At 43.6% G+C, this 21,540-nt stretch overlaps 1 protein-coding gene across 1 annotated transcript in view; it reads left to right on the top strand.

Moving 5' to 3' along the window:
• Positions 1-21,540, top strand: part of FER1L6 (fer-1 like family member 6) — a 123,008-nt gene that overhangs the window by 68,472 nt on the left and 32,996 nt on the right. Inside the window, exons 22-32 of the mRNA XM_045560521.1 lie at positions 5,002-5,112; positions 5,384-5,545; positions 6,694-6,874; positions 7,441-7,458; positions 9,132-9,340; positions 10,844-10,966; positions 12,192-12,231; positions 13,451-13,566; positions 14,632-14,763; positions 15,657-15,782; positions 20,577-20,704. Of these exons, the coding sequence (XP_045416477.1) occupies positions 5,002-5,112; positions 5,384-5,545; positions 6,694-6,874; positions 7,441-7,458; positions 9,132-9,340; positions 10,844-10,966; positions 12,192-12,231; positions 13,451-13,566; positions 14,632-14,763; positions 15,657-15,782; positions 20,577-20,704 (1,346 nt within the window). The remainder of the gene's footprint in view (positions 1-5,001; positions 5,113-5,383; positions 5,546-6,693; positions 6,875-7,440; positions 7,459-9,131; positions 9,341-10,843; positions 10,967-12,191; positions 12,232-13,450; positions 13,567-14,631; positions 14,764-15,656; positions 15,783-20,576; positions 20,705-21,540) is intronic.

Here is a 21,540-nt window from a genome sequence, read left to right as displayed (position 1 = left end):
GTGAAGTGGGCATGCGTGTGTTGGGAGCAGGAGCACCCAGGGAAACCTCACTAAGAATGTGAGATTTAAGTCAAGACCTGCAGGAGGAAAGGGACTTGCAGATAACTGGGCAAAGAACCTTCCCTGCAGAGGGAACAGCAAATCCCAGACTCTGAAGCCTAGGTCTGCCTGACACGCCTGAGAGGGCCAGGGTGGCTGGAGTGGAGTGACAATGGGGAGAGGGTGGACGATGAGGTCGGGGGGAGAAGACCACATGCAGCCTTGTCAGGACTTTGGCTTTTTACTCTGGGAGAGATGGGAAGCCAAGAGCAGATTTTCGGCACAAAGTCTGACTCATGTTGAAACACTGTGGATGCAGATCGAGTGTGTTCTGGAGGGGCAAGAGGAGAAACAGAAAGGCCAGTGGGAAACTAATGAAGTCATTCAGACTGGAGACAAAGGCGGCTTGGATCAAGATTGTAGCACGGGAAGGAAGAGAGGTGGACTCTGGGTGTATATTAAAGGTACCATAGGATTGGCAGCTGGATTGGAAGTAGGGTGTGAGTTTCATCTCCATGTCACACACAAAAGCCAACAGTAATATTTTGCACATGGTAGACTCTCAATAAAAGATTTTCAAGAGCACTTATTCGTGCATTCGATTAACAAACATTCATAGGATTCTGTGTACGAGCCAGGTTTCAACTCTCAGGCCATTTCCTGGACCACTCACGGCACCTTTCCCTTCTGCAATCTCAGAACCATCCATTGTTTTTCAAACTTTGCCTCCTCTTCCAATCTCTACACTTAGAACACTCATTTTTTCCCTCTAGTTTTCTAACATTCTTCTTGTTTTCAGAACCGTCTCTCTCCTATTAGAACTTACCTCTTCTCTGCTCTTTGAATGTTCTCCTAGAAAACTCACCTTCTTCCCTTAGAATGTTTTGCTCCCCATATTAGTTTCCTATTGCCGCTGCAGCAAATTACTACAAACGTGATGGTTTAAGACAACACAATTTACTGTCTTAGAGTTCTGAAGGCCAGAAGTCTGAAAAGGTCTCATGAGCTAAAATCAAGACGTCAGCAAGGCTGTCTGCCTTCTAGAGGCTCTCGGGGAGTATCTGTTTCCTTGTCTTTTCTGGTTTCTAGAGATGGCTGCATTCCTTTTGTCATGGCCCTTTCCTTCTCCTTCAAGCCAGCAGTGTAGCCTCATCAATTCTCTCTCTGCCCCCCTTTCTTTCTCTCTCTCCCTCTCTCACCTCTACTTCCATATCACACCTCCTCTGACTTGACTCTGACCCTCCTGTCTCTGTCTGATAAGGACCTTTGTGATTACATTGGGCCCACCTGATAATCCAGGGTAAACGCTGCACTTCAAATCCATAATTTAATCATATCTACCAAGTCCCTTTTGCCGTGTAAGGTAACATATTCATACGTTCTGGGGATTAGGATGTGAACATCTTTAGGGAGCCATTATTCTGCCTACCACTCTTCCCAACTCAGAAATGTTTCCTTAGCCTTCCTATAGGCCTAGTACATACACATCCCCAGAAGGGCCATTTCCATTTGGTCTATGTGACTGGGGCCCCCTGGAGTTGTGTACTGTGCAGGCTTTATGGATTTATGTGGCAATTCTGCCTTCCCTGGCTTGTACTGTCTGCTGTGACGTACTGTCTGAATATCAGTGAAGATATTCAGGTCTGTTTCTGGCTTTGATACAATCTCACCATTTGACTTTGGGACTATTAAATTTCCTCTTGAATCTTCTTGTCTGCCTGGGTTGGCAATGATTTTCTTTCAGCACCTTGAAGAAAATCATTCCATTGTTTGGGCTACCCTTTCTCTGTTGAGGAGTTGGCTCTTATTTTTGCTCCTTAAAAAGTAATCTTTATTTTTTTCCCTCATCTGATTGTTTTTAAGGTATCTTTTTCTTAATCTTTCAGTTTTTTTTTAAAATCAGTTTTACTATGTTGTATTAAAGAGGAATTTTCTTTGTTTTTATCCTGTTGGGTTTTTAGAGATTTTGAAACTGTAGCTTGATATTCTTAATGAGTTTTGGAAAATTTTCAGCCATTATCTATTCAAATATTGCTTGTTCCTTTTTATTCCTCCTCTCTCCTCCTTCCCTCACCTCACCTCTTTTCTCTTCTCCTCTGTGACACCAAATACATGTGTGTTAGACCTTTTAATTACAAATTCTATGCCTCTCATGTTCTTTTATGCATCTTCTGTCCTTTTGCCTCTCTGAGCTTCATTTTATCCATAATAGTGGCCTATCTTCCAGTCATTTCCTCTGCCTGTATCTGAACCTGATCTTTTTCTTTTAACCCATTCTCTGAGTTCTTCTTTTTAGTAACTATATTTTCAGTGATAGAATTTCCTTTTCTTCTTTTTTATTATTAGTTTCATTTCTCAGTTGAAATTCTTAATCTTGTCTTTTATTGAACAGAGACAAGAAAATTCATGTCTGATTGCTACATTATTTGAATCCTCTATGGGTCTGTTTCTTTGGTTATTGTTTCTCTTAGTTTTTAATCACATTATCTTATCTCCATGCCTGCCATATTTTATTGCATGCTAGACATTGTGTAGAACAATAGGTAGAAAAAATGTGAGCCGAGGCTGATGCTCTTTTTTTGCCAGAGGTTTTAAATTACTTCTGAGGTAGTTTGGGGACACTAGCCATCCTAGATCATCTAGATCCAATTAAAGATTAAGATGATTTGAAGTTGAGCTTTAAATTTTGCAAGGATCAGTAAATTTCCAGTTTATCTTTCTTCTCAGGAAATTTCCTATGTGCAGAAAGTGGGCCAAGTGCTTTCCATGCTGTGTCAGCAATTCTTCAAAGCAATTCTATGAATTAGATATCATTATCTTCATTTTACAAATAACAGAACTGAGACTCAGAGTCACAGGAACTTTTCCAAGTTCACATAGCTGGTAATTGACAGAGCCCAAGACTGGTCCCTAACCACTGCACTGAGGGTGAGATGCAATAGGAGTATAGGTGATGAGCTGAGGGAGACAGAGAAAGGAGAAGGGTGTCAGTGATGTTCAGATGGACAGAACTGAAAATGCGTGACCTCGAAAGTGAGTCCTCCTTAAATTTTGCACCCTCTGTGCCTCCCTTAGGTTCACCCTTGTCCTGACCCTAAAGCTGGACCTACTTTGAGGTCCTGACATTTTATCTTCACTGAGATATTAGAGCAGTCTGGCTTTCAGACCAACCCATCCTGCTCACCCCTAATTCTTACTATTTCACCTTCATAACAATCCCTTATTTACCCCTGGCCGCATGTGCTGAGTAACTGCATACCATGTGGTTTTATAGGCCAGCAGTTAACCCGTGTCACTGTGAAAAAGCTTAATCGTGGCTGGCAGCAAAGTCATTCAATCTCCACCATGTTATTGGCTTTTTCACGGGCTGTGTTGAACTCTTCCGAGCATCTTTCAGGCACTTTCGGAGCAAAGCTTCTTCAGGGCATTTCCCAGGCTGACACTTCAGCAGCCCCGTATGAGAAAACATATGATACTTTTTAAAAAGCACATCCAGAGGGGCCTCTCCCACACCCCCATCACAGCTGTTTTGTGGCTTTATCTTTGAAGCCAGAGGAGCAATTGACTTTCCAATGAGGTGATGCTTGCAGGCGAAACTGCTCACCTCCTCACTGCCGGGCGGTACTGGGCGTTCATCCTCACCATTTCCCCCATTTATCGGGGCTGGTGCATCCTGCAGCTTCCTTATCTCCAGCCTGCTTCGCGCTTGCAGTGTCTGCTGTCTTCTTTCTCTGAGCTTTCCTGTAATTAGCTTAGCCACATCTGCCACTGCCAACTAGAATATGTCTATAAAAAAGAAATGGTGTTATGTTTGTGCTTTGCAGATTTTGAGGAGCAATTAGGCTTTTTCTAGCATATGTAGCTAACATGTCAGTCAATAAACATTTGTCAAGAACTCACTGTATATGGAGCACCGCTTGAGGGGCTTGGGGGATGAAATGAAGTAAACAAAGAATTCCTCGTGGCCAGGTCCCTGTAAATTGTTCAGGCAGGCAAACAGCCCCAGGGAGGAGGGTCACCCACTCCAAAGCAATGTTTAGTAGAACATCTGATTCCCGAAGGCTTGAAGGGTTGTCTGACCCAGTATCTGAGTGTCAGAGAGGGTAAGTGACTTGTGCAGGGTCACACAGTAGAGCCTGGTTTCTGGACTCAGTCCCCTAATTTCTGCACCAAGCCTGTATAGGGGACATAGTGCATTTAAAGGACGTTCAGGGTAGGAGAATGGCCACGTCAGCTGGGATCAAATCAGGGCAGGCTTCTGGAAAAACAGATGTGTTGAGCCAGGTCTTGAGGGCAGTGCGAAATGTTCTGCACAATGAAAGACCCTTTTCTTTAGAGCTCTCTAAGTCCTTTGTGTGAAATTTCACCAACACATAATAATTGTCTTCCTGAAGTTTAATTAACCCCAAATGCACAAAAAGTGACACATTTTCATTCTGGAGTTCTGTCTTCAAAAGACTTCACGTTCTGTTTCACCGATTAAGATGTAGTCTCTGATTAAATACGAATCACTTTTTCTAGTAGTGCATTATGGCTTTTTTGGAGATCTTGACAAGTTGGCAGTGGGGGGATAGTTAAGACTCAAAGGGTCAAAATCCAGTCAAAGCTCCTCCACTCCACGGCTGTGGTTCTTGTAATTTTATTAAGTTGTGAGGATCTATATCTACTGCACTTGTCTTTTTCCGCTTCCCTCTTTACGGGGACCTTACTGAAAGCTGACTTATCAACCTCGCGGCACATCCTAAGTGCTCACTAAATGTTGGCTACCCTTGTAAATTAATGCACTTATCAATTACTAAATAATTAAATGTGGTAAGATGCATGGCTGTTGTTGCATTTTAAGCTGGAAACATTATTTTTGTTAGCAAAACAGTGAACATCTAACTGCCGGGGTGATGGTGTGGCGCTTTTGTCTCCCTTGGGTCTCTCCAGCCTTCTGACAGAACTTGTCTTGTGCGGCAGGTCCCTCCATCTGGGCTGCAAGGGCTCCCTGCCATTGACCCGCCAGACGTCACCCAGATCTACCCGGTTCCTGCCAACATCCGGCCAGTGCTGAGCAAATACCGAGTGGAGGTATGGTGCAGGGAGGATCTGGGTGGTTCTTTGGGACTGGAGGGAAGCAGGCCCACCTGAATTGTAGGAGGGGTGCTGTGGGCTGGGCAGCAGACCTAGAGAAAAACCCAATCGAGCTTGCACTGGGCCAGACGGAGCCCTCAAGGAACTGCACAGTAAGAGCATATTGTGGTTCTCTGGGAGCATGTCCGACTTTCCCACACCAGAGCCAGGGCGTGTGTGGGCTCCTCCTTGGGTCTGTGGGTGACAGCTCTGCTGGTCCTCCCCTCAGGTGCTCTTCTGGGGGGTTCGAGAGATGAAGAAGGTGCAGCTCCTCTCAGTGGACCGGCCGCAGGCTCTCATCGAGTGCGGGGGACGAGGAGTGAAGTCCTGTGTGATCCAGAGCTACAAGAACAACCCCAACTTCAACATCCAGGCAGACTCGTTTGAAGTGGTGCGAGCCTCACACACTCCCAACCTGCTCGCTCCCCTCATTTCTGCAGAGGGAACCTGCCCCTTCATTGATGTGGTGTGGGGAGGTGTTTTGGAGTTTCAGATGTCCAGTACCTGCAAGAAAGAACAGTCTAGTCTAGTGAAAAGCCAGAATTTCAGAATGAGATAAAATAGACATTTGTTGTTGTTTTAGAATTTTTCAGGTGTGGATCATACAGTAAATCAAAGCAGACTGACAAACTTTCACCTAGAACAGTGGTTCCCAAGGTGTGGCCCCCAATTCGTCAACATCAGCATCACCTGGAAACTTGTTAGAAATGCAAATTCTCAGGCCCTACCATTGGTCTACTGAGTCAGAAACTGCTGCGGGTGGGGCCCAGTTGGTGCTTGTTTACCAGCCCTCCAGGTGATTGTGATACACAGCTTGAGAACTGCTGGCCTAGATGATACACTAACGAGACCTATTTTAATGGTTAGATTTTAAACAATTATTTGTACTTAGAACATCAGTAGTTTTCATATGAACTTATGCTTCTAAAGTGATATTTTTGACATCTGTTCTTTTGTTTTCCTCAATATTTCAACATATTTTTTTGTGCTCTGATTTGGAACTGTGCAGAAAAGATTTGCTTTGTGCAAACCAGACAGCTCCACCGGACGCATGTTCTAAATTAGCAAAGACTGCAGTGAAAGAATGTGCACAGTATTTGCAAACATTGCATATCAGGCTTCTCTGAGCTTCAGGGGTCACCAGGGGAGACAAGTGGCCAGGACACTGTCCCCTCACCATCAGCTCCATATTAAGTGGCTTAAATTTTGTTTGTTTGATATACTGGGCCTGGGTAAACTGTCACTTGAGGTGAGACTTTTGCTGGCAGATAATGACAAAATAAGAGGATTGAAAATCACTGCCAGACAGAGTACAGAAGTGAAGGATTTTTGCAATTTAAACTTGAGATAAATTGCTAGTGAGACACCCCTCATATTTTGGGTAATTACCCCCTGGCTTGGGAAGACAGTGTTCCAGAGTTTTGGCAAGTCCCAGGGGTTGGCAGGGACAAGTGGGCGGGTGGATGCCCGGCTTGCTTTGGGCCTGCCCACACACAGGTCGGCAGGGTGCTCCCCACTCAGCCCAGACTCTCCCTGCAGGAGCTGCCGGAGAACGAGCTTCTGCACCCACCCCTGAGCATCTGCGTGGTGGACTGGAGAGCTTTCGGGAGAAGCACCCTTGTGGGCACCTACACCATCAACTGCTTGAAGCAGTTTCTGTGTAAATCCAGAGAGCCCCCTGCCCTCGTCTCACAGGTGGACAGAAACCAACTGGGGCAAGGTAGGAAGCTGCTCCTAGGTTTTGGAGCTACAACTATAAACTTGCGGTGCCTGCAGGGGGCTGCTACAGGACCCAGCTCAAAGAAGATCCCCCACAGCCCAGCGCCTGGGTGGTTCCCTCTGACAAATGTGTTCCTGCTGTCGCCTCTGCCTTCTTTGGCTGCTACACTCTTACTTTAAGACTCACATTAGGTCAAGTCCTCTTAGAAGCCTTCCTTGACTATGACTTAAGCTTCTTCCTGCCTCTACTCTTACATTTCACTTGGCTTTGTGCTTGCTATTATTTTACTTTGTTCCATTTTGGACCTCGGGTGCGCTGAGTTGAGTTCATTGAACTTCTCAGTTCCATGCCTGACAATTGTCATTGATCTAGTCAAGGCTTCTCTCTTCTTATGTGCACTGTCTTCCCACACCCTACTTCCCTGTCTCTAATCCCAGTGCTGTCCCCCCTGTAGGCCCCATGCCACCATCCTTGTAAAGTTTAAATCCATTTAATCCACATAAATGATGTTATGCTACAATCTTTGTTTGGTTTTCTATTCTTTTCATTCGATGCTGAGTTTTAAGATCTATCCACATTGCTGTGTGTACATTACCTGCTGCATCTACCACACTTTACTTTTCCTTTCCCTTTGTATTGTACCCCTAGGCTGCCTCCACCTCCCCACGCCCACAAACGACACTGTGATGAATATCCTGTGTGTTCCTTAAGGGAAGATGCTATGTGGGAATTTCTCTGGAATGTATTCCCAGGAGTGAGATTGCTGGGTCACAGGGAGTGTGAACATGTCATTCTATTAAGTAGAGTCAGAGGGCGCTCCAGAGGGCTGGTCTACACCACTCTACACCAGTCTACACTCCTACCATTACCGCATTCAGAACCCCATTTTCCCCCTCTTCAACAATGTTCTCTATCACCCATCTCTCTGGGCTTTTGTTTTGTTTTGGTTTTAGTTCTTGCTTCTCTGTGGATGTAAAGTAGTTTCTCATTTTTATTTAACTTGGATTTCTCTGATTGCTACTGAGTTTGCACATCTCTTCATATCGTTGCTGCCATCTTAATCCTTCTGTCACTTGGCAGCTCATATCCTTTGCCCATGTTTTATGTGTTTCCTTTAATTTTCTTTTTGATTCACAAGTTATTTGCGTTTTCTAGATGTTAATATCCTGTAGCTTGTAGGTATTGATTGCTTCAATCTTTTCCTAGTGTGATAACCACTCACCTTGTCTACAGTTCCCATCTTCAGGCAGAAATCCTTAATCGTGATGTAATCGGACCCATACATGTTTTAAACTTTATGGTTTGTATTTTTAGAGTCTTATTAAAGAAGCCCTTTCTCACCCCTTTGGTCACAAAGATACTATCTTATATTTTCTTCCATTTGCTTTATGGCTTTAGCTTTTGCATTCAGATCTTTAATTCATCTGCCTTTATATATGATGTAAAGCAGGATCCAACTGCATTTTTCTCCATATAAATGCACCATTTTTCTGCAAAGAGGTCTGCTAACAGGTCATTCCTTTCCCTGTTGGTTTGTACTGCTGTCTTTCTCATAAATCAGGCTGCCATACATTCCCTGTCTATTTCTGAGTATTCTAGTCTGCCCCACTCTTTGCCTTGTCTCTGTGCCCAGCACAGAATAGATACCTATGAGTTTTGTGGTTTGAATTCACTGTTGATATGTCAGACCGTGGCAGAGAAGAGCAGTGTTATAACCTTTCTGTGGCATCAACAGCCCAGTTGAGAATCTCATGAGCCTGAGCACATACCCCTGCTCCCTGCCAAGCACATGTACTCACGTGCCCAGAGTTCTTTCTATGATGAGGGGACTCACAGCCCTCAGGAACCTCCAGAGCCCCCCAAGATTAACACACTGGGGGAGACAATCGACACAGAGGACTTGTGCCCTTAGCCTTCATGTTCACGACCCCAATGACCACGCTTGAATAAAATTACTCTGAGGGATCAATAACAAATATAAACAGTCCTTTATGACTTATTAAGCATCAGGTGCCTTACATCATGATCTCATTTTTACTGTCATTTTATAAATTTTTTATATGGGCATTTTTACTATGAGATGGGTATTTTTACTGTCATAAATAAGAAACATGAGGTTCAGAAATGTTAGGAACTTGCCATATTTGAACCCAGATCTGTCTGATCCCCAACATTAGGTCCCTGAAATGACCACCTGTATTGTAGCCCAGTTCCCTGACCCACTGTGCCTTCATTTCATCCATTTCAGATTCGCCAGTAGCCACTGAGTCCTCTGAGCCCCTCAGCTCCTCCCAGGAGCCCCCGACAGACCACATCTATGTGAACGTTGAGCCGCCACCCACAGTGGTACCCGACTCTGGGCAGGGTCAGCCAGCCACCCTCGTTGATATTCCTGACTCATCTCCTATGCTGGAGCCTGAACACAAGTCTGCAGCCCCAGAGCCACCAAAAGATGGAAAAGTTAAGGTCAGATTGTAATCCCTCCTCATGTTTACAAGGCTCGTTGGAGTCTGCACTGGAAGATCTAGACACAAATCCTCCCACCTACTAGCTATGTGACAATGGTCATACAACTTCACATTTCTGAGGATCAGTTCATCCTTTGTAAAATTAGGATACTCATAATCCCTTCACAGCATTGTAGAATCAGAAAGTCAATGTGTATGAGGTCAAAGTGCTTGTCAAACATGACAGTAATATTTAATTGAACAGACACTCTTCTTAATTCATTAGCCTGGAAAGACAGTGTTTTCTTTATCCAGGCCTATTCCACAAATATTTAGAGACTGCTTTGTACAAGATCACATGGGACCCAAAAGATGCATCTTTTGGATTCTAATGAAGAGTAAGACTCATCTTCAGTTAGCTGGGATCCTGGAAGGGGAGATAGACAAGTACACAAAGAACCACAAAACAAGGATGTAATTTATCTTTCTAAGTCATAAATTTGAGTGCAAAATCCTGGTGTAGCAATTGAGTTAAAGAAGAAGACTGTTTTAAGAAAGTCCTGAGTAACTGCTTGCCCTGCAAATAGTAAAGGACGAAAGGGAAAAGAAAAGACTAGGATAGATTAATGGATATTTTCTCAGGCTGTCCCCATTTCATCCATGCTCAGTGACCCTCTGTGACCTCCCATCAGATTCTCTCCCAGCATTGCACCTGCCACTTTATGTTGGAATTCTCAGTTTCAGTGTTTTTTGGCACCATAAAACTGTGAGCACCAGCAGGGCAGAGATGATTTTTCAACATCCCTACATTCCCTGCACTTGATAGAATGCCTGGCTCATAGTAGGGGCTCAGGAGATGTCTGAGAGAGTGAACAGATGATGGAGGCATGATGAGTCTTGTGTCAATAGCCTCCAACAGCACAACTGTCCTCTCCCACAAATGCCTCCCCTCTGCCACCCCGTCACTTATGTTGTGGGTGTCATTTATTTGCACCCATTCAACTCAGGAATGAAGCTAAAGGGGAATTGCCTACATCACATCACTTAATCTTCAGAACAGTAAGGTAGGCAGGTATTATTGCTCCTAGTTGAGAAAATTAAGAATTACAAAATTTATATTAATTGCTTAATGTATAACCTAGGTCTCACTGAAGCTAATGCCCTTTCTGCTCTGCCATGTTATATCATATAGTTTAGCATTCATTTGTTCCATGCCCATCTCCTCTGCTATACTCTAAGCTACCCAGTGTGGGATTGTGTCCAATTCCCCACCCATTCTCAGTGTCAAGCACAATACCTCACATCTGCTCAATAACTGTTTGCTGAATAAGTGAATGGACGGATGAACAGATTATTAAACTTTTATTTATTGAGGTGATACAGAGAGCTGCTATCACAAAACCAGCAGATACTTCCGTCTGCTTCCCAGTGGGTACCTACACACTCTCTCCCTCGGGGAACCAGTCAGCCACCAGCAGCCAAACGAGGCCTAACTAATACGCCATCCCTCATTCCTTGCCAGGATGCCAGGAAGCCTTCCCGGAGGTCCACTAAAAGGAGAAAGAGGACCATTGCGGATGAATCTGCTGAAAACGTCATTGACTGGTGGTCTAAGTATTATGCCTCCCTGAAGAAAGCACAGAAGGTAGAGTCTCCCCTGCCTGTGACAATCAAGGGACTCAATAAGAAAACATGGCACTTTCTCCCATCCCAAATTTTATTTAACCCCTCTTTAAATTCTACCATACATAGGCCCTACTCAGGTGTGACTCTGTTGACTGCAGAAGGGATAAAGCCTGGAAGGACCAGGGATCCTGAATTACTAAGTTCTTGTCCTCTGGCTGGAGCTGGTGCTAGTACACAGCCCTGCTGTAGGTGCCGGAGGGACGTCCAATCCCATACGGTGTCTGGAGGATCTGCACCCCCTCCCCGGCAGACACAGGGAGGTTCAGCCAGGAGAAACAGGGTCTCTAGACAGGTGGGCACCAGTGATGGGGGCTTCAGGTGTACCTAGAGATACCCAGGTCCAGGGGCCCCAGGCCTCCAGCAGAATTCTAACTTCCCATGGGAAATTATCAAAGTAAAGGGAGAGGTCAGTAGGTTGCCAGAGCAGGAGCTGGGCCTCATGTGTGTGGAACAGACAAGGATCAAGTTAAACAGCTGGAGAACCAGCAGGGAGTGGGGCTGGAGAGTCAGGCAAAAGCTCAGTGGTGGCTGAATTTGGTAAGATTTCTCATCCCCAAGTTAGAAAGGAAAGGAAAATTAGTCAGATATTACCATCATATTTAATTGAATAGAAACTCCTCTGATTCTTTAGTTTGGAAAGATGAGAGTTTCATCTAGGACTATTTCACAAATACTGATGGATAGTAAATAATCAAAGCAAATGTTAGTCCCTGCCTCCAACCTCCACCCTTTGCTGTGATGGACACTAGCATTTCCTGTGGGTGCTCAGCTTTCCCCCTTCTCTGCCAACCTCCCCAGTCCCTGGTACCACCCCAGGGACCCAACATGCCAGCAGGTCAAACTCACAGTAGAGACTGGGGTGATGGTCCAGGGAGGGGTGAAAATAGTGGGGAGAGAATTTGCTTTCTCCTTGGCTGAGGACAAGGATGTCTACAGCTTGGTGGCACTTTTCTTGGATGTGTGGACACCTCTTCTCTAGGGCAGGGAATCTCACTGCACTCAGGCCCTGGGTCTTTACAGTGAGGCTTCATCTTGGGGACTGCTTGGGGACTGTCTGAATCCTCTTTTAAAATGGCATCTCGAGAATGCCTAGGGCTGGGATAAGTGAATTAGAATTGTTAGCAGTCAGGATTAATAAATCAGGCATGACAGTGTCAATAATCTTGTCTCCCTCTTTTTAAAAGGCAAAAGAGAGCAAGCCCAAGGAGAAAAAAGGCAACACAGGTACGGAGCTGTCCTGGGGACATTTGGGTATAGGATAGGGTCACTGTTGTGAGAAAATTATAAAATGGAAGCGATGGGAAGTGCATTAGAGCTCAACTCCCTCCTTTCCTGAGTATGGAAACCATCTGGGGAAGATGACAACACTATATAAAGGTCATGCAGCTATTTGAGCTGGACTGGAACCAGCTCCCAGCGCTCCTGAATCCAGTGCTGGAATTGACCCTTGGCCCAAGTCCATACGCTGACAGTGGTAATGCAGAAAGAGCAGAGTAAAAATAGCAGCACGCTAGGAGCACGGGCTGAAACCCAACATGATAACCTTTAACAGAGGTCAGTGCAAAGACCTGGACTTAGGTTCCAAAACTCAGCCAACAAGGGTTGAACAGATCTGGTTTGGCAGACGCTTAAATGAAAGAGGCCTAGAATTTGACATGACCACAACTTGGTTCAAGCCAACGGTAGGTCTCGGTCTAAGTACAACCATAACACCAAGCAGATGCTGTTTCCTCTGACATTGGTAGAAGTAGGAACACCAGAGCATGGATCGGTTCCTCAGACCACTCCTACCAGGCACATATAATTCTAAGACCAACCTTGTATCATAAGCAATAGTATGTTCATCCTGCAGATGATGAAACAGAGGTACAAAGAGGTCAAGTAACTTGTCCAAGGTTGCATGGCTAGAAAATAGCCGACCTAGAAGTCCATCTCTCGCAGCTCTCCCCCGCCCACCACCAAGGCCTGCTGCTCACGAATGACTGAATAATCCCACTAACATGAATTTCTGCCAGACTCTTCACATATCTGAAACTCATATTGAACTAGATGAATCTCAAGTCCCTAAACAGATGAGAGGGAGTATAACTAAAAGCTCTGAAGTCAATCCGAATCCTAGGTCCTTTCTTTGCTAGTTGGGTGAAGGGACAAATGTCTTACTCTCTCTGTGCATAGTTTAATGAGTCCTTGCATACACCAGGACAAGCCAGCACATTGCCCAGCCCCAGGGGCTCCACTGACATTGCATTCACATGTGTGTGGCATTCCCTGCCATCATGCGGTGCTCAGACTGCATGTACCAATCCTACAATGAAAAGCAACTATTTCTTTTTTAAAAAGAAGGGTTGTGACATATGACACACACCAGAGCAAAGGGAGAGAGGGCTTTGTTCTTTCTCATCCCAACTGCCTTGAGAAATCTAATGTCCACTGATATCCACAGAGGCAAAACCAGATGAGGTAGTGGTAGATATAGAAGACAGCCCAAAAAAGAAGAAAGACAAGATGCTCAAGAAGAAACCCAAAGATGATGAGATCCCCAACCTGGCTGTCTTGCAGGTGCGTGTGGATTCAAGCGTCTCTGCCATGGATGGGGTTCTGTTAGTGCTTTGATCAACCCTCGTAATGCCTTTGTTTGAGCTAATTCACCTTGTCTCCATTTTAATCATTTATGCCAAGAAGTAAACTTTAACAAACATGTAAGCCAAGACAATGAAGCTTGCTCATTTTCTATTTTCTATACCCTCATTTTGAGAAGAGGCATAATTTCCACTATTTAGTTTGGACTTGGCAAAGTCATTTGCAGTGTTTGAGTTCCCCTTGGCTCACTTCTAGGAACTAGACATCGTCAAGATGTGTACACAACTCAAAATAGCACGAGTTTTAACTCGGACTGATGTTAACCTCATCAGCCCAATCTTAACATTAGTCAAAGGGTATTAGCTAGAAGTCTATTTCTGGGTATGAAACCTTGGGGTATGAAAATTATGTATGTACATAACCAATTGGTGTAAATAATTTTGATAGGAAATTTAAATAAGTAATTTAGTTACATTACCAAACCTAAAACTCAACTTAATTTTGCATTTCTGAAGTGTATATATAATTTTGCACTTGGAAAATGCATGTCTATATGTATTACAATAAAAACAAATATTCCATCACTTTATATGTGTTAAGAGTTAGATGCTTAATAAACATTATTGATTTGAGTCTCCTGGAAGTATCATAGTCTATATCCAACAACCAATGACATTAATTAGCTATTGAAAGGTTTGTCATATTTGTACCTATATATTTAAAAAAACTTTTGGGCTTAGCTATACTTTTTGGAATGTGAAAGTTTATCAAAAAGTTTTCATAAAATTTAGAGTAGTAGCTAGTTCCAGGAATACTGAGCCAACCGATGTTCCTTATTTGGCTGAACATAAATTACCAGTGGTCACTTGGATTTTCCAAGGGGCCATATATCAAGGCTGGTTTGGGAGAATCTTGGCATTTCTTATTAAATAAATGCCAGGCATCCTGATTCAAACACCAGAGACAGAAAAAAACAAAAAGAAAGAAAATCAATTCTGGGCCTTTCTTCCTCTTAGCACAATCTTCTCTCCCTTTTCTCTAAAGATATACGATGGCGATCTCGAGAGTGAATTCAACAATTTTGAAGACTGGGTGAAAACCTTTGAGCTCTTCAGAGGCAAGTCTATGGAGGATGACCATGGTCTCGATGGAGACCGAGTCATAGGGAAGTTTAAGGCAAGTTCAATGTTCCAACATTAACCCTCCCTGTCCATAAATAATAATCAGGTGTGACTCAATTCTATTAATGGAACTGTGGCATGGGATGTGTTTAAGGAAAATCCTTAATCTTTACTTAAGATCCTCTCTAGAACCCCACAAAACCTAGCCCTAGTCTTTTAAGATATTTTTGGTTTGCGACTAGTGAATCGGAGCTCCATCTGGTAAAATATAAGGAGACAGAGCCGTTACCTAAAAGGACCACTGAACTGTACTTTTCTCTCTCCACAAAACGTGTGACTGGTGCAAGCCTATCAGCTGGACAATTAAACTAATCAAATGACATAAGCCCGCCATCTGGCAGGCCTATCAGATGTCACAAAGCAGTAGCCAGTATTTGCTATGAACCTACTGCATGCTGGGCCCTTAGGTTGCACCACAGTGTGTTGGAAATAGCATGGGAGTTGCAGTTTGCCAAGCTGGATTTAAATCCTAGTTGTTGTACTAACTAGCTGCATGATCTGGAACAACGTACTTCACCTCCCTGAGCCTCTGTTGCTGCATCTGGAAATATGAATACTGCAGTCAAGATGGAATGAGACAGTGGGGAAGCACTAGCACAGCACCCCCCAGTGTAAAAGGCATTTGGTGTCCGTCTGTTCTGTTCTTCACATAACAGTCCTGTGAGGGGGTGTTAATGTGCAACACCGATTCATTGACGTTACTGTGAAGAAGCTCAGATGCAGGCAGGTTATGTGAACTGCCCAAGGACATCCAACTGGCAAGGGTAGCTCCAGCCCAGGTCCTGCAGATTCCCAGGCTGAGCTCATCTCCCCAGCGCTGTGCTCTCTGTGGATTTTGGTGGGACACATAGCCATCTTGTTTCAATGGGTTGTGTTTTCTGGTTCCAGGGCTCCTTCTGCATCTACAAAAGCCCTGAGGATTTTAGCTCCGAGGACAGCGGGCAGCTGAGAATACAGCAAGGGATTCCACCCAACCACCCCGTCAAAGTGCTGATCAGGGTGTACATTGTCGCGGTGAGCCGTCCTTGTGTGTCCTCAGGGGGTGCAATAGTCTGCCCAGGCGGCCATAACAAACTACTGCAGACTTACACAACAGAAATGTATTTCCTCACAGTTCTGAAGGCTCTAAGTCCATGGTCAAGGTGCTGTCAGGGGTGGTTTCTGGTGAGGCCTCTCTTGCTGGCGTGTAGACAGCTGCCTTCTTGCTGTGTCCTTACACGGCCTTTCCTCTGTGCATGTCACATGGGTAGAGAGAGAGATCTCTGGTATCTCCTCTTCTTTTTTTTTTTCTTTGGGGGGGGTCCTTTTTTTTTTTTCCATCTCCTTCTTTTCTTATGAAGACAGCCCTATCAGGTTAGAGTCACACCGCTATGACCTCATTTAACCTTGATTACCTCCCTAGAGCTGCGTCTCCAAATACAGTCACACCAGGGGCTGGGGTTCAACATATAAATTTGGGGGGGAGACAGAATTCAGTCTCTAGTAGGGAGTATGACTGCTAAAATAGGCATTTCCTGGCTTTTGTGGGGGGCATATAAAGTTGCTCTGTGTAGTTTTATCTGCTCCCTGTGGGGGCTACGGCAGGAAAGGGAACCGAATGGGACAGAAGCAGGGAGCTCACAGGCTAGACAGTTAGAGGGAGAACCAGGGCAGGACAGGGCAGCTGCCACTGCGGATTTCTTCCCCCATGACTATGCCTCCGCACTGTTACAGTCAGAAATTTCATTTTGAACGTATTTCCAAGCAAGATGTTATCTCTTCTAGGCTTCCTCCTTTCTGATGATGAGAGCTTACAAAACTTTAATTAGGAAACTTTCGGCCTGATTGCCAGCAAGCTTGGGGCCAAATCTGACACCCAATCAAAGCAACTGTATGAACCCTGGTGTTCCATGGACTTGTTTTTATCTCCTGACCTTGGACCTGATTTTCACCATCGTATTTGATTGTAATTATCTTATATTAACTCTTTGCTTACACTGTCTACCTCCCTTTTAAGAAACCTAAATGAAGGCTAAAATAGAAATGAATTCTTCATGAATGCTGAGGAAGAATGAAATGTTCTTCCATCATGCGGTTCTCAGGTTTCCTTCCTCATCCTCATATCATCACTACGGACACATGTGCCAGGGATCTTGTGATGACAAGGACACAGTCTCTGCCCTCAGGAAAGTCACCGTCTATTTGGAAGATTAGGTCTATGTGTGAAGAGTCGCTGACAATGCCGGGTAGTCTCTATTAAACACCCACCCACAGGACAGTTGACACCAGACTTTTTAAAATGTTGTTCAGGAGGTCACTTGTGTCTTGGGAGCTAATTAATATGCATTCCTCAGGAAAGAGACTATGTGTTCAAATGAATTTGAGAAATAGTGCCTATAATAATTTATTTTCCTTCTCTAACCCCTGAGATTCACAAAGCTCATTAGCACATTCAAGGCTATGAGAATTCTAGAAGCAAAGAAACATATTTAACTGTATCTCAAACACCATTTCCTAAACTTTTTGCCCCGCACCTTTTTTGCCCCTTACAGAAAATCCTACAGAACTATGGTTATGTGGGACACAGTTTGGGGAAGCCAGAAATAGAAGCTATGAATAGTAGGGAAGAGAGGGAGAAGTCTCTGTGGACTACAGAGATTGAGGAAGGATTTGTCCCTTGATTTATTTATTCGTTAGGGCAAATCTCTACTGCACACCTTTTCTGTGCCCAGGACCCTGTAGACAAAGGCCAGGGATGCGGATCAGGTTTCTGCCCAGGAGGCAGCACAGAGGAGGGGGTGCTTGGGCTGGAACTTGAGAACAGGAGGCACGTGACAAACCGGAGTCAGAAGGTGGCAGCTCTGGGTTGCAGGAGGTAGGATAAATAGACTGCAGTTACAGACAGTCAATACTTTTCATTGACATTCCTAGTAGTGGTGATTATGTGTGGTTTGCTCTCTTAGAGTAGTATTTAATTAATTAACTAAATAATAAGTTAATTTTAAAATCTTTTAATTTAATAGAACACTGAAAAGTAAAAAAAAAAAAACCACACCAAAAAACTACTTAAAACTTGTATAAAGAAAGAAATCAAATTTCCCCACCTCTGATTTTTTTTTTTTTCCTTACTTAACAAGCTATGTTGGACATTTTCCAGATCAGTATATACAGGACTTTTTCATTCTTTTTAGTAGCTGCATGGCATTTTCTTGAATGAATGTAGTATCCATTCATTCATTTGACAGATATTAAGATGACCCTGTTTATGTCCTAGAGATAAAGTAATAATGAACAAGGTAGACAGTGCCCTCCTCTCATGGAGATTAGACTAGTTGGGAGTAGTGTGGGGATCAGGAAGATATACAAATAAACAAAGGAACAGATAAATAATCAAGATAGTGTCAGAGATAACTGCGATGTAGAGAATTAAAATTGAGTGATGTGACCAGAGGAAATGGTGGAGGGGCTATTTTGGGTTATGTTTCTCCCCAAGTAATCAACAAATAGGTTGTTTACAATCTTTGCCTATTCAGCAGTGCTCTAATGAACATCCTTGAACAGATACATGGCTTTATAGGCTTACACCATTCTTTTTTCTTTTTGGTTTCTTTTCTTTTTTTTTTTTTTTTTTTTTTTGAGACAGAGTCTTACTGTGTCACCCAGGCTAGAGTGCCATGGCACAATCATAGCTCACAGCAACCTCAAACTCCTGGGCTAAAGCGATCCTACTGCCTCAGCCTCCCGAGTAGCTGGAACTACAGGCACATGCCACCACACCTGGCTAATTTTTCTATTGTTTAGTTGCCCAGCTAATTTTTTCTGTTTTTAGTAGAGTTTTGCTCACGCTGGTCTCGAACTCCTGAACTCAAGCAATCTGCCCGCCTCAGCCTCCCAGAGTGCTAGGATTACAGGCGTGAGCCACCACACCCCACCATATAGGCTTACGCCATTCTATCTGTAGGACACAATCCTAAATATGGGATTGTTTCTCACTCAGCTTTCCTCACTGCAGAGTTTCTCCATCTTTTTGATATTATTCCTCACTGGCTTTCTTGGCCTTTCCGTGGAAAGTATTTCCTTTTCATAGTTTAAGACGCAGCTTGTCTAGAATCAGACTTCACTCGCAGAAGTCACTTCTCACTTCCACTGGCCAGTGCAGGATGCAAGACTGATCGGGTCATGGATTCAGAGACCTTTAGTTCAGGGAGGACCTTCAGGTCCACCCATGCATGATTTTACCCATAGATTTCAGAGAGACAACATTACTTGCCCAAGATCACAAACTACTTGGAAATACAGTCATGTGTCTCTTAACAACACGAATAGATTCTGCGAAATGAATGCGTTGTTAGGTGATTTCATCTCTGTGCAAACGTCATGGAGTGTATTACACAAACCTAAATGGTATGGCCTAATAACCTGTTGCTCCTAGACTGCACAGCTGTATAGCATGTTACTGTACTGAATACTTCAGGCAGCTATAACACAATGGTAAGCATTTATGTATCTAAACATAGAAAAGGTACAGTAAAAATACAGTATAAAAGATAAAAAATGCTACACCTGTATAGGGCACTTGCCAAGAATGGAGCTTGCAGAACTGGAAGTTGCTCTGAGTGAGTCCGTGAGTGAATGGGAAGGCCAAGGACATTACTGTACACTACTGTAGATTTCATAAACACTCTGCACTTAGGCTACACTAAATTTACAAAATATATTTTTTTCTTTATTCAATAATGAATCAACCCTAGCTTACTATAATTTTTTACTTTATAAGCTTTAAAATTTTTTTTAACTTTGAGTCTTTTGTAATAACACTTAGCTTAAAACACAAGCACATTGTACAGCTGTACAAAAAATATTTTTTCTTTATTTTCTTATTCTGTAAGTTTTTTTCTACTTTTAAAACTTGTTTATTTTTTTACTTTTTAAACTTTTTTGTTAAAAACTAAGATACATTAGCCTAGGTCCACACAGGGTCAGGATGATCGGATATCACTGTCTTCCTCCTCCACATCTTGTCCCACTGGAAGGTCTTCAGGGGCAATAACATGCATGGAGCTGTCATCTCCTATGATAACAATGCCTCCTTCTGGAACACCTCCTGAAGGGCCTGCCTGAGGCTATTTTACAGTTAACTATTTTTTAATAAGTAGAAGGCATACATTCTAAAATAAGAATAAAAAGTATAGTATATTAAATACATAAACCAGTAACACAGTCATTTATTATCATCGTCAATTCTATGTACTGTACATAATTTTATGTGCTATATTTTTAAATGACTGGCAGTGCAGTAGGCTTGTTTATAGTGGTATCACACAAACACCTGAGTAATGCATTGCGCTAAGATGTCACGATGGCTATGTCACTAGGTGCTAGAAATTGTTCGGATCCATTATAATCTTATGGAACCACTGTCATATATGTGGTCCGTCCTTCACGAAAACTTCATTAAGAGATGCAAGACCATAGAACTAGAACTCAAACTGAGGCCTCCGACCTTCTGGTCCACTGTATTCCTCATCACTCTGAGCCAAGAGCTTCTTTCCACTGGGGAGATGACTCCAGAGAAAGTTGAACTTGGGCAAAGCCAATCATTTTTCTTTTAACAGCAAAAGGAACTGCTAAAGAAATGGTTCTGAACCTTGGCTGCACATTAGAATCATCTAGGATGCTTTTCAAAATCCCAAACCCCAGGGCCCATTAAACCAGCACATCTGGAGATAGAACTCAGGCGGCCTTATTTTTGAAAGCACCCCGGTGACCCCAGAGTGCAGCCAATGTTGAGAATCACTAGACCAAAGAAATTTTCCTTTTTCTCCCCAGGCATTTAATCTTAGCCCAGCTGATCCAGATGGAAAATCAGATCCCTACATTGTGATCAGGATTGGCAAAACAGAAATCAAAGACCGGGACAAATACATCCCCAAACAACTGAACCCAGTATTTGGAAGGTCAGTGGCCATCTGGGCTGCATTGTGTTGCCCTTCCTGCATTTGCTCCTGCTGTGTTTCTGTGAAGGGTTGGTGTGTGTGTGTGTGTGTGTGTGTGTGTGTGTGTGTGTGTGTGCCAGGGAAAATTGGTGGGAGGAAGTTAAATGCTGACTTCTGCTCTGGATGCCAGCCAATCAGCCAACCAAACCTATATTCACAGAGCAGAGTCCAATTCTTTCCGTGGTCCCTATAGAATTTGGTGGAACACGGTGATCTTCATACCCATAGTTTTCTAATAATCAATTCCTAGATCTTGGATTTAAGAGGCACTTTGAAGGGTCATTGGATTCAGCCCCCTGCTTTTGGGCAGAGAGGTGATTTCCTTTTTATAAACAAGGCAACTATGGTCCAGAGAGGTTAAGGAACATATTCAAGTTCACACAGCTTAAAATTGGCGGAGAAGGATGCAGATGTTTGGTCTTTTGGCTCCTACTAAAGGAATTTTTTCATCATATCATTTTGCCGCTCATTTGCGGTGACCTTTGAGGTCAGAAAGGTGAACTGTGTCCCCAGTTGTGTTTTGTTTTCTTGCAAAGTGTTCAAACCCATTGCAATCATGCATGTGTCAGTGAACTAGGCATTCTCCAGCTCAGGGCAACTCTACCACCCTCATTGATCCTATGACAGGGTGTGTCACACAGTGGTGTGCGCTGCTTGAGTTTGTGCACTTGGCTGGCATGGACTTTGGAATCGAGGTGACCTGGGTTTCACTCTGCCCCATACAACCTGTGTGACATTCTACAGATGATTTCTCTCTCTGCTCCTATTTTTCCTCATCTATGAAGGAGCAGCAGTGA

Source organism: Lemur catta, chromosome 9, assembly GCF_020740605.2.
Source record: "Lemur catta isolate mLemCat1 chromosome 9, mLemCat1.pri, whole genome shotgun sequence".
Classification (NCBI taxonomy): Eukaryota; Metazoa; Chordata; class Mammalia; order Primates; family Lemuridae; genus Lemur; species Lemur catta.
The sequence above is the reverse complement of the archived record's forward strand: the minus strand, read 5'-3'. Positions and strand labels throughout refer to the sequence as shown.